This window comes from Amblyomma americanum, chromosome 1, assembly GCF_052857255.1.
Source record: "Amblyomma americanum isolate KBUSLIRL-KWMA chromosome 1, ASM5285725v1, whole genome shotgun sequence".
In the NCBI taxonomy this organism is placed as follows: domain Eukaryota; kingdom Metazoa; phylum Arthropoda; class Arachnida; order Ixodida; family Ixodidae; genus Amblyomma; species Amblyomma americanum.
Window position 1 is genome coordinate 51,022,048 of NC_135497.1, and position 12,345 is coordinate 51,034,392.

The following is a 12,345-nucleotide window of genomic DNA, read 5'->3' on the forward strand; positions in this document are numbered from 1 at the left end:
AGCCGTTACCGTATAGCAGCAGAAGTAATAAAAAACAGCGGCGCGTGGCTTATTCAAAGCGAATGAGCAACTTCCTGCAGGCAACCTGCGACGCTATTTCCTATTCTCTGCAGTCGCAAGGGACGACAGCGCGCGCACAATAAAAGGTAGGGCGGCGCAAATCAGACAGGACAGGAGACAGGAGAAACGAAAACGACACCGGTGAAATCCAGTGTTTGGCGGGAACCCGTCTGGTCGGGTATTTTCATGGCGGGAATTCTTCAAGCGCAGACCCAATCGTTCTAAAAATTACGTTTCGGCCCCGCTACGGCGGCCTTGTTGCTACGGAGGCCTTGTAAACAAGGCCACCGCCGAGGGGCCGTATCGTCATTTTTTCACATCGATTGGTAGGCGCGTGAAGAATTTCCGCCATGAAAATGACACCTCGGGCGCAGACTTCCTATACTGTTTATTCATAAGCGAAAGCACATGGTACATAAGACCGCAACCGAAGCGTGCAACCACCTTTGTCTTTCACACAGGTACCGATATGACATAGCAAACAGTGAACATATGTTTCTTTCCTGGGGTAAAACACAGACACAAAAAAGAAAATGTAGCTAGGAGTTTCAGGCCAAAGCAAAGAATTGCAGACAATTTACAGCAAAAAAAAAAGAGCCGAAACTTGCAATCAACCTGTTAAAGGCGACGGCAAAAATAAAACGCGCGGTGACACTATAAATGGTAGAATGAAAAACAACAATCAACAAAATGAAGGCGAGGGTGATAGACTAAACGCATGGTAGGAAGTATGCAAAAAAAAAGCATGACAGGATAGAAACAACAAGGCAGAAGTGTATAGGTGAACATTAAAACCAGATACAATAATACATTTTCGGGCCTGAAAAACAATTTGCAGCCAAGCATGACACATGAAAGGGGTCAGAAATTTATATCCTAAAAAAAACGATTTCATTCTGTGAAAGCTAAGTACATGGAGTGCTGACACGTTTTCATAATGTGAAAACCTTCGACGACCTCCCTCTGGGTTTTATCTTTTAATCGGAACAAAAACATGGTGTTACGAAAGAGCGGAGTGTGAAGCACCTTTTTCTTCCTTGCCTTCACGGTTCTCACAAGGGTGTGCTAGGTGACCTCTAGAGTTGTTCTTAATTGCCAGACTACGTTTACGTACGCTCATTAAAACATCCGCCAGTCTGACCAATGTTTAATTTAGTTCGTGGGGTTTCAACGTCCCAAAGAGACTCGGGCTATGAGGGACGCCGTAGTGAAGGTCTCCGGAAATTTCGACCACCTGGGGCTCTTTAACATGCGCCGACATCGCACAGCACACGGGCCTCTAGAATTTCGCCACCATCGAAATTCGACCGCCGCGGCCGGGATCGAACCCGCGTCTTTCGGGTGAGCAGCCGAGCGCCATGACCACTCAGCCACCGCGGCGGTAATCCAACCAATGGAAAACCTGGCGCAAGTGAGGGGAATTTTGTACGCAAGGCCTAAATCGCACTTGTGAAGTTTTTGTCGTGATTCGTGGTACACTGAAGCTTGCTTGTGTTTTCTTTTGATATCAAAGTGCACGCGCTGCACAGTTTACACTGCGTCGAGAAAACCATTCTGGCGCCATATCGATTCGCCACTTTTTATCCTTGTGTGCCACAGAGTGCATGCACGGCATCGCCTGCAGTGGTTTTTCCTATCAATTTCATTCTCCTTTTTGCGGCCTTTAAACGTCTGTAATAAATTTCCACATACTGCGGCGATCAGGTGGAGATGGTAAACAACAGAACGAAAGCGCTGGACTTGTTGATCAAAGCTTGCCTCTATTTTACTGTTGCATGATTTTTTTTCTAGGTTATTACGAAAGTTTAAAGCCGCAAAAAAAGAGAATGAAATTAACAGGAAAAAAATCGCCGCAGCTGAAGCCGTATCTACACCGCGCGTCACACAACATCAAAACAGTGGCGAACCGATATGGTGTCAGGATGGTTTTCACGGCACCGTGTAAACTGAGCAGCGCGTGCCCTTTGGTATTCAAAGAAAACAAAAGCAGGCCACGGTGTACCACGAACCACGAGCACAAGTTCATGAAGTGCGATTCCGGTCTAGTGCGCAAAATTCCCCTCACCTGCGACAGGTGTTACATTGGGCAGGCTGGCAGACGTCTTAATGAATGATCACATGAACGTAGTCTGGCGATTAAGAATAACTAGGTCACCTAGCGTGCCATTAAGAAAATTGCGAAGGCAAGGATAATGGTAAGAAAATAGTGCCTTATACTTTATGTTTTTGTTCAGATCAAAAGATAAATCCCGAAGGGAGGTGGTGGAGGCTTCTCACAATATGAAAAATGTGTCAGCAATGGATCTATGAAATCACTGCACAATAAAATCGATTTTTTTTTAAAGGCCATTTATAATTCTCTGATGTCTTTCATGCTCAACAATGTATTCTTTTATGCGGTTTTAATGTTCACCTATATACTTGTTCCTTGTTTCCATCCTGCCATGCTTGTTTTTACACGCTTCATACCATGCTTTTATCTTATCACCATCGCCTTCATTTTGTTGATTGTTGTTTATCACCATCTAAAACGTCACTCCGTGTTCCATTTTTCCCCTCGCCTTTAATCAGGTTGATCGTAAATTCCAATTCTCGTTTTTTTTTTACTGTAAATTAGCTGTAAATCTGGCTGCAATTATTTGCCCTGACATGAAGCTCCTAGCGACATGATGACTGATTGCCCCTTGTTTAATCTCTCTTGCTGCAATGATGCGATTTAGTTTATGTGTTTTTGTTTACCCAAGTAAAGCAAAATGATCGCGGTGTGCCTTTTTATAACAGTACCCTTGCGAACGACAAAGATGGTTTGCGCGCTTCTGTTTCGCGCCTATATAGCATGCGCTTTCACTCATCAATAAACAGCTGGAAGTCTGCGCTCGTGGTGTCGTTTTCGTTCCTTTGCCTCCTCTCCCGTCTGGTTCGTGCATTCCTACCATTTATTGAAATGAACCAACCAGCCCGTAACAACGCACAACTACAATGCTTCGACGGGCCGTTGGGGCGTCCAGATGAGATGCGATGCACGCTGTTAATCCCAACATTTCGGAGCTCCAAAGCCGGAATACGAATGCCAGAATTTTTCGCCCTCATTTGGCAAATTCCGTTCTTTAAGCGTAGAGCGAAGTTTGCTCGACCTCTGTGCGCGTCTCTCTATTTCTTTTTCCTCCTCATCACTTTTTATTCCCTTGTTATCCCCTTCCGCCGTGTCGACCAAAGTTCAGGTGGCATCCCTCAGCTCGGCAACTACGGTGTGGCCACCTCCTTTCCCTTTCTCTGTTCTCATCATAACAAACAATACCATCGCATGCTTTGCGCGCTCTCCACGCGTGTTCTATACTTAGCTTCGCTGTGCTCCGGCATTGGCTGCAGCGGCGCTGAGCAAACCACGGACCCGCCTTGGGCCAAAAAAGTGATTAGACGCTGGGTTTGTTATGTGCCAGACCAGTACTTTAAGCCACGGGCTCCGGATTAATTTCGACCAGCTGATTGATCCTCGCTCACAGAGCAAGACTATACAGGAGGTGAAACTCCCGTCTGCGAGAGCGAGCGCAGGCGACCAGATAAAGTCACAGTTGTATGCGCCGACGGGGGCGCATGCAGTGGCGGCGCCTTGCGGCTCCTCGTAGAAGCAGCAGGGAAAAAAAAAATTAAAAATGCAGCGTCCGGGCAGGCGCTCCGGCGGCGCGCGCTCAGAGCAGACGACAAGCAGACGAGACGAGTGTTTGCTTCAGCGGGCACGCCGTGACGTTATATTTCAGTAGTTTCTTTCCATGCCGCCAGGCGCCGCCAGCAGGATAGTGGCGCCGCAAGCTTGTGACGTTTTCTGGTCGCCGCAGACGGCAGAGTTTCCACTCCTGTAGTCTTCCTCCGTGTCCTCGGTACAGGGGCGTATTTGCACTTCGCCGCGGCCTGGATGCTCAGCCGCCCGTCGGCGAGAACCCCGAAAATGAATCCATTTAAAAGCCAAACCAAAGCTCAAGGAAAATTTCAGCGTACACTCTCAGCCCACCTAAACCGAAACAGTTACGAAGGAGCCAAATTGGCCCCGTTCAGCCATTCGTCAACCGCGTAAGATCATTCGGACCGAATCTTGCACGTTAGTGGGTAACGTGTCGCCATGACCAGTCGGTACAGACGTGCCTAGCCAAGAAAAAAAAAACCTGAAGCGAGACAAAAACCGCCATCCGCTCAAACTGACGCTGAGCTATAGACATTCCTTTCGAGAAAACCGCAAGATCTCTTACTCGAACACAAAAAGATCGCGAGTTAAAAATTTTTAGGTAAAGCATTGAGCTATAAGCGGTTCGAGCGATTCCTGACAGCAGTGGCTGAGGAGCGGACCACTGGTCTATAGTTATGTCCTGTAGAAGGAAACGGAGTCTTGACTACATTTACGCCTCACTTGAATCTGGAAAGCAGGCGCCAGTCATTGAGCTCAGGGAATTCAAGTTGTAGACAGGGGTTAAGCAGCACTTTACGCGCGGGTACTCCGGTTTTGCACTTCTATTTGGTTGTGAGAACAGCTGCGATGCAGAGATCTGCGCATGTACAGTATGCGTGTCTATAGTGCGTATTATGTATGCAACAAACATGTATTTACTAAAAGAGTTCATCCCGCAAGGGAAAGCTCACAACAGATCACCCATGCGGCACTATTATTAGTGTAACACAGTGCCAGTCGAGCTAGGTCAGCGCATTTGCTGTTATCTAATAACTGCTGTGACACGGGCGCTTCCGATCTGGATCAAGCACGATCCTGACTGAATTTCTGAGCGCGCTCCACATGAAACACTACTACATGTCCCCACCTGACCAGGTCGACGAATTCCCATGTTAAACGATACGTTGCGATGTGTGTACACGTGTTTCTACAAATGGCGCCAAATAAATGGGTTTGTAATCAAGTAAAAGTAAAAAAAACCACTTCTGATCGAAATTTCCGCCGCTATGACACAGGTATAGAGCATGTTCCTCCGCGAACGCACGCAAAACACCGTGGGTGCTGAAATCGTTCACTACTGCCTACGCAGGCGCGTGGTGTTCGCATAACTTTGGAAAACAAGCCGCACTGAGTGAAATAAAGAGTTATTTTAAAATTGTATAGCTGTTATACAATGTATTTCTGTACGCTTCATTTCTGGTCTGCCTTTTTTGTTTCCCGAGCTCAAGGGCAGGAGCCCTTGACAGGGTTAAGATGGATCGCTCTCCATGAACCGGCTCGATGTCGAGCGGGATCAGGCTCGATCGCGATCGAATTGGTCGTGTAGCAACCCAGGATCTGCGTTGAGTTTGATCGCTATCGACTTCGTCGAAAGTGTCCGCGCGACAGCGCTATAACTTTCCGCCATTTTCGTCCACGAAGCGGCAACCGCAAGGGAGGCTAAAGGGAACTGGAGATATACCTCTCGCGAAGGCGGTGCCCTCGGGGAAGTCGTCGCGCTGCCGCTGCTGCTGTAGCGGAGGCGTCGACGTCGTCGACCGCGGTGGGGGCAGAGAGAGGGGCCGTGCTTGGCGCGGTATCGTCCACACGTCCACGTAGCCCGTGTAGGGTCCGACGCGGTACCCTTTGCCCCTGTAGAGCAGCTTGGGCGCCGCCTGGCTGCCGAAGCTGTAGATGATGTCGGGCACCCTGGGCCCGTGCGGCCGCCTCCGGTGCCGGTGCCTCTGGCGTCGCCTCGCGACGTCCTCGTGGGGCGCTCTGTACGGCAGCACGTCGGCGTGCGGTCTCGGGACCGAGCCGGTGCGGCTGTCATTGCCTGCGAAGGGCGTGCCGCGCGAATAGCCAAGAAAGTTGCATTCGACAACAATACAGAAGGTATCACGCATACATTTTTTCACCGATATCTGGTGAGACTGTAGAGCTACCCAATAGAAACATGTGGCATGTTATGAGGGGTATAACATCCAAAAAACTGCACACGGTATATGAGAGGCGGTCTAGTGGAGGGTTCCGGATTAATTTCGACCCCCTAAGGTTCTTCAACAAGCGCCGACATCTTAAAGCACACGGGTGCTTTTTTTTTTCATTTCGTTGGAGACGAAATCCCGAGACCTTGGGCTCACAAGCACAGCACTGTAGCTACTAAGCTATTACGCTGGGCGAACATTAACAGAGTGATCAGAGTGGCCACTAGTTGCATAGCGTTATATATAAGCCGCTAGGAAATAGGCGGAACTGTAGGGAAAAGGAAGACACAGGGCCTAACTATAATAGAGGCTGATGTCTTAGCAGAGATAGAGGTCAGCCATTAGGTGCACACTGAGGAACTATGAAACAATATTTCTAGGATTTCAAGTAAGCATCGCTTGCATGCAAGCCTCCTAGCGTGTTTTATTTGGACTGGTAACAATTAAGTGCCAAATTTTTGCTACTGAGAATTCTTTTCAAGTCTTATCGTACACACTGTGGCAGAACGGAAGATCGTAAGTTATACTATGAGTAAATTTCCAGTGCTGCGGACGGGCGTTGTGAACGTACACAGAGGTAGGGGATATATCAGAGATGCCAACAACATTAGATATTGCTGGACACATCACAATAGTGCGAAGACGAAGCACAGAGCGAAAGATGCTCATACAATAGCGTCGTTGCGTGCACGCCTTGTACATATCCTGTCCGCTGCCTCCGTCGTACGCCGTTTCGCAGTCTCCTGCGCACCCCCTGGAAGGTAGCCCGTGAGTTCAAAATCTCTTGTGCTAGACGACGAAGGGCGATTTTCTGTCAAATGTCTTTAATATTTTTTTCAATTTGCGCTTTGTCTCTAACCTAGTCGACGGTGAATATCTCGGACACCACCCGTTAACACGACAAGGCGACGGGCAACTCAGTGGTGAGACGCAACAAGAAACGAGTGCCACCAGTCAGGGCCATCGCACCTCCATGGGCGCTTCACAGCTCGTTACAAATATAGCGACTGCTTGAAAACAGCCCGCGCTGAACGACCTGGTGTCTCAACGGGCCTTCGTTGAGAAGCCCTCAACACCTCTCTCGGATTCCTCGGGAACGCACAACTAGCAGGCTACCTGCGAAGCGCCTCACATGTCTGCCCTGGCGCCGTCCGGGGCTTCCTAATTCCTCCAAGAATGCGTCGGTAATTACCTGCGAACCCAAGCGTTTGGTCCTACTCCAAAAGTGGACTTGTTGTTGCTGCAAGCTTCTGAATAGTTGCTGTTGTTAACACAACAACATACCCACACTGGGGGATCGGCCAAGACAGGCCCGTATTCTTCTTCTTATTCCTCTTAAAACATGGCACATACCCACATGGGGGGATTGGCCAAGGTGTGGTGGCATAAACAAGAAAAATTCCATAGGAGATTACGACAAAATTTTAGCACCAAGCGTTAATTTTGACAAATGTATCAGTAAAAAACGACAGAAGAATATTTAAAGTAAAATAACAGACAGCATTTTGGCGAAAAAATAAGAGCTCCAAGAATTTTAAAGGAGTTAGCAAATCAACCTACCAGCCCCGTATTCTTCTTCTTCTTCTCCTTAGTAAGCATGACACATTCGAAACGCCTTCTTTTTCTCAATTCCTGTCCTAAACATCACGCCGTCTGGGCACCGCTGAGCTGATCCACGTGTGAAAACAACTAAAAACGGCTCACGACATGTGTTCCAGCTTTTTTTAAAAAATAAGCACTTACAAACAACGTTCTCGAAGCGGACCTAATGGGCTGTGGCGTACCCTCGCTTACCCGTTGCCTGCTGGTGAACAGTGCAGTGAAATTAGGTGCAGTTGGCTGCAGAGAACGTGTTGGGTGTGTGTGTACGAGTATGCATGTATATATATATATATATATATATATATATATATATATATATATATATATATATATATATATATATATATATATATATATATATATATATATATATATATATATATATATATATATATATACACACACACCAAACCATTTCTGTTGCTAAGCAGTTTTGAATCAGCATTCGCAAGCTCCTTCCAGTTGGTCAGCAGGCCAGGCGCCTAACGTCAATTCGTAAATTTCGTGCAATTTGCAGAAGCGCACGTAGTGCATTCGAGGACCCGTATGAGCTTTTTTTTTTCTTCAGTCATTCGTCCGTACCCGAATATACTCGGACACAACCGTTGTACCGTAAACCGGGCGCTTGTTTCATGCTTGCGACAAAATAGCCCAGGCAGTTATTTTCTCTCAGGCAGTTGACACGAAGGTAATCAAATGCGAACATTAGCAGGCGTCAGGTGGGACAAAGAGCGAATCCTGCCCGCATCCAGCAGATCTAAAGGAAACCGGTCCCTTTCCACACTGCGCGGCTAAGCCTCTGCGGTAGGTTTTTCTCGGCGTTTGTTGCAAAAGCGCAACCCTTGTAGGGGACAAAATACAGGCAGAAATGCCTTGCAGCTTCGCAGGCACGACGCCTTGATTAGAAGAGTTTCAAGCCCACTCCCCCCCCCCCCCCCCCTTTTTTTTTTCTGTTCATGAAGACGCCCGAATCGTAACCTGTTCTACCCGCAACGAAGCGATTACAGCTTCTTCCCTTATTTCGCTCACCTTTACAGCTCTTAGAGAGAGAGAAAGAATGAGCTGAAATAGGGAGAGAGAAACCAAGGAACAGCGCTGCGGCGTCTGTAGTTGGCCTCTTTATGCGAAACACGACTTTCCCTGCTGCAAATGCACGAACCTTTAAATGTGACCGTAAAGATGGAGGGCGATCACTAATATGTATTCGACATTGACATTCTAGGCATGCGTGTTGCTGGCTTCGAAGCGCGCTTGGAAGATAAGGTTATGAGGCTGTAGGTGCCAAAAAGGTGTGCTGATAGAGCGTTTTCCAGGAGTAAAGAGCAGCGGATTTCATACCATTAAGTAGAAAATTGCCTAGGAAGTTGTGCCGCTCCGTATGGGATCTGAAACAAGAAGGAAAAAACAAAAGATAAACAACTTTTGCATTCTACACGCTTTCAGCAAAAACACATAGCCGTAAAAAAATAGCACCATGTAAAAAAGAAAGATCACAAAACACCGTGGCGTTATGCACTGCGACGCCGGTGTTCCACAAATGGAGCTGCCGGCAACCAGTTCTTGTAAATATGCAGTTCTTTGGTTTAATCTTCGTGGGCACACCGACGTGAGATACATATCGTGGCGTTCGTTGGCTCAAAATTCCCCGACCACACAGGCCTGCCGGCTGCTTGCTACAACTGAAGGCGAAAGGTGACTCAATGTCAAGGTCGAGAGTATTTTCATCGCTGCGTATAGATAACGCCTCGGCATTTTCTTTTCATTTGCATTTTTCATTCGGAAAGCTTTTTGCGCCAGTCTGCGTCCATTGCGTAGCTTAGAGCTCCCTCTTTCCCTCTATATTTCATCCTAGCTTCGCCGCAGAGACAGCCCTTTACCTTCCTTCATGCGCTAATTAGGGCAACTAATTAGGATAGAGTGTATCGACATCGTGTCTTATGCATTCTTACAGTGCGGGAAGAGATATGCCCTGGGTGGACAGAGCAGCTGCCATACCTATTCTAGAATTATGCCTGATACTGTTTGGTTCCCGGGTTCGAACACGACCGCGGCGGCTGGGTTTTTATGGAGGCAAAACGCTAAGGCGCCCGTGTGCTGTGCGATGTCAGTGCACGTTAAAGATCACCAGGTGGTCGAAATTATTACGGAGCCGTCCACTACGGCACCTCTTTCTTCCTAAGTCCCTCCTGTATCCCTTTCCTTACGGCGCGGTTCAGGTGTCCAACGATGTACGATATATATATATATATATATATATATATATATATATATATATATATATATATATATATATATACCAAAAGTGATTTCTGGCAGCTGATTTGGTCAATATAATATAAAATCACCAAAAATTGAAGAAACATAACAGGATTTAATTCACGACGTTTCGGCTGGAGGACCAGCCTCAAGGAGGACCAGGCTGGTCCTCCAGCCGAAACGTCGTGAATTAAATCCTGTTATGTTTCTTCAATTTTTGGTGATTATATATATATATATATATATATATATATATATATATATATATATATATATATATATATATATATATATATATATATATATATATATAGTTTGATAACACTGGATTAGTGTTCTGCGATTCTAACTATATATGCAACCTCGGTTCGATGTCACACGAGTCCATTACTTCGCGAATAGACGACGTGGTCGGAACGATTGCTTTAAAGCAGAGAGCGCACTTTGACAAAAAAAAAAATTAGAGGGGACACTTAAGCTCCGCTTTACAGGTATCACGCGGTAGCTTTAATGCCCATACACGCAGAATTGCTCATTCTTTAGTTAATATTCATAGATTCCTGGGAGTCCTCATGCTACTCATGTCGCAGTGGTGCAGCGGTTAAGCGATGGCCCTGCGATGGCAAGTGCTTGTGCGGCTCAGGTTGCTTCTTCACGAGCAAATTCTTGCGACCAATCTGTCACCTGCCACTGTGCCCAGTTTTCTCACTATCCGGTCGGCAGGTTGTGATGGCGCCGCAACCTAGAGGCTCATTTAAATTGCTTGAGTGAGTGAGAAAAGCATTTACTGCACAGAATAAATCGAGGTTTGTTAGGTTGGCCTTCATTCCGGGAGCACATTGGCTATTGCCGCCGCTCTTGCCCGGTTCACCATCGAACTCTGGTCCTCCAGGTGCGAGCCGGACAGCGTCGCCTCCCAGTTCTCAGTTGTTGGGTTACTGATTCTCGCAGTACCTGGATTGTTCTGGCATGCCCATACCATGTGGTATAAGTTAGCCACTTCATCGCAGAAGGAGCAATGCGGATCGCGCAAATTTGAAAACATATAGCTGGCTTTGACTGGGTTGATATAAGTATTTGATTGCCATTTCCTTAGGGTGACCTCTTGCTCCCCGTTTAGATTTTTGTCCGGTGCGGCGTATACTTTCCTCGCTAATCTCAAATGTTAGAGTTTAGAGTAAATCCCTGTAGCTTAATAACGGCTCTGAATAATCACGTTCCTGCGAATGTTGGAGGACCTGGGGTAACAGCGCGCGGACAGCGGCGTGAGCACCTTCGCTTCCAACATCCGCAGTGTGTGCTGCGGTTCATATCACTAAGGGCTTGGTCCTTTTTTTTCTTCACTTTGAAGTAATCTGTTTACGTGTCTACCAATCCTTCCTATAGTATAGTTCCGACATGCAGCCTGGGAGTCCGCAATTACACATGAGAGCCTCCGGGAAACCGTCGGCAAAGCAACCGCCGCCTGGCCGATTCCCTGGCATCGAACTGTTGCCCCGTTACGTAATTTCCCTTCCGCGTTCGTGCATGCTCTCCCGCCGATCCCGCCGCGTCCACGTAAATTGCCTCTTCCATTCCGCCCCACGTTCCCCTGGCGGCGTTCGCCCTAGCGTTCCTCCTTACGAAATTCCGGGCGCATGTTTCTCGGAACGGGCCACACCTCGATACCGCTTCTATGCTGTTCTTTCAACTGTACTCCGTTGACCAATTGCATGGGAGCCCTAATCTATCTAGTGCGTCCCTTTCCGTCCTGCTTCCTGACAGCCGCGTCCTCTGCGAAATCGAATGGCCTTCAGTAATTCTGTCTACGGTGTTGTGAATGCCAATGTTTAGTACTTTCTGTTCCCGCGTTGACCGGGATACCAAGTGCTCTTCTATACATGCTTTGCGCATTAGAACGCCCAACTTGTTCTTCTCAGTTTTCCTCCATTCCAGATACGGAGCTGTGTAAGCGATCCCAGGTTCCTTCACCGGGGATTTTTCGCTCACAAAGCCGGCCACGAAGACGCCGCCGCATTCTCTGCAGATCGGGAGCCTTAACGCTATCGCTCTAAAATGCAACCACCTTTCGCGATGACGCCAGGGGCCGTACCATGGTTGCGATGCTTTTTCCCGCTCAATAATTCGCCTCTTTACCATTGGTCAACGCTGGCTTTGGTGCCGGAGGCGGCAACGACAGACAGCAAATAGAGAAAACAAACGATCGGTGAAAATAACTGCCGCAAAATGTGCCCTCAGATTGCGCCGACATTCAGTAATGGCTACTTCCACTAATACATATTTTTAGCGCGATAATTATTAGTGGCTGTGAGGAGTCGCGACCGCCACGTTTCTTTCCTGTGCAACGATGTGCAAGCACGCGTCAGCTCTCCTTTAGAAAATAATAATTATGGAAGGAAGACGAAGATATGCGCCTAATTCTTTTAAAGTTTACGAGCTCTTCTTTTTTCACCAAAATGCTGTCTGTTATTTCACTTTCAATATTGTTCTGTTGTTTTCATTCATTTATTTTTCAAAATT

General features: G+C 47.3%; 1 protein-coding gene across 2 annotated transcripts in view; it reads right to left on the reverse strand.

Annotated features, from left to right (window-relative positions):
- Positions 1-12,345, reverse strand: part of LOC144112799 (sushi, von Willebrand factor type A, EGF and pentraxin domain-containing protein 1-like) — a 132,399-nt gene that overhangs the window by 80,068 nt on the left and 39,986 nt on the right. For both annotated transcript variants that reach the window (XM_077645608.1, XM_077645609.1), the window contains exons 3-4: positions 8,908-8,954; positions 5,463-5,816 (exon numbers count right to left, since the gene is read on the reverse strand). In XM_077645608.1, coding sequence (XP_077501734.1) covers positions 5,463-5,816; positions 8,908-8,954 — 401 coding nt within the window. The remainder of the gene's footprint in view (positions 1-5,462; positions 5,817-8,907; positions 8,955-12,345) is intronic.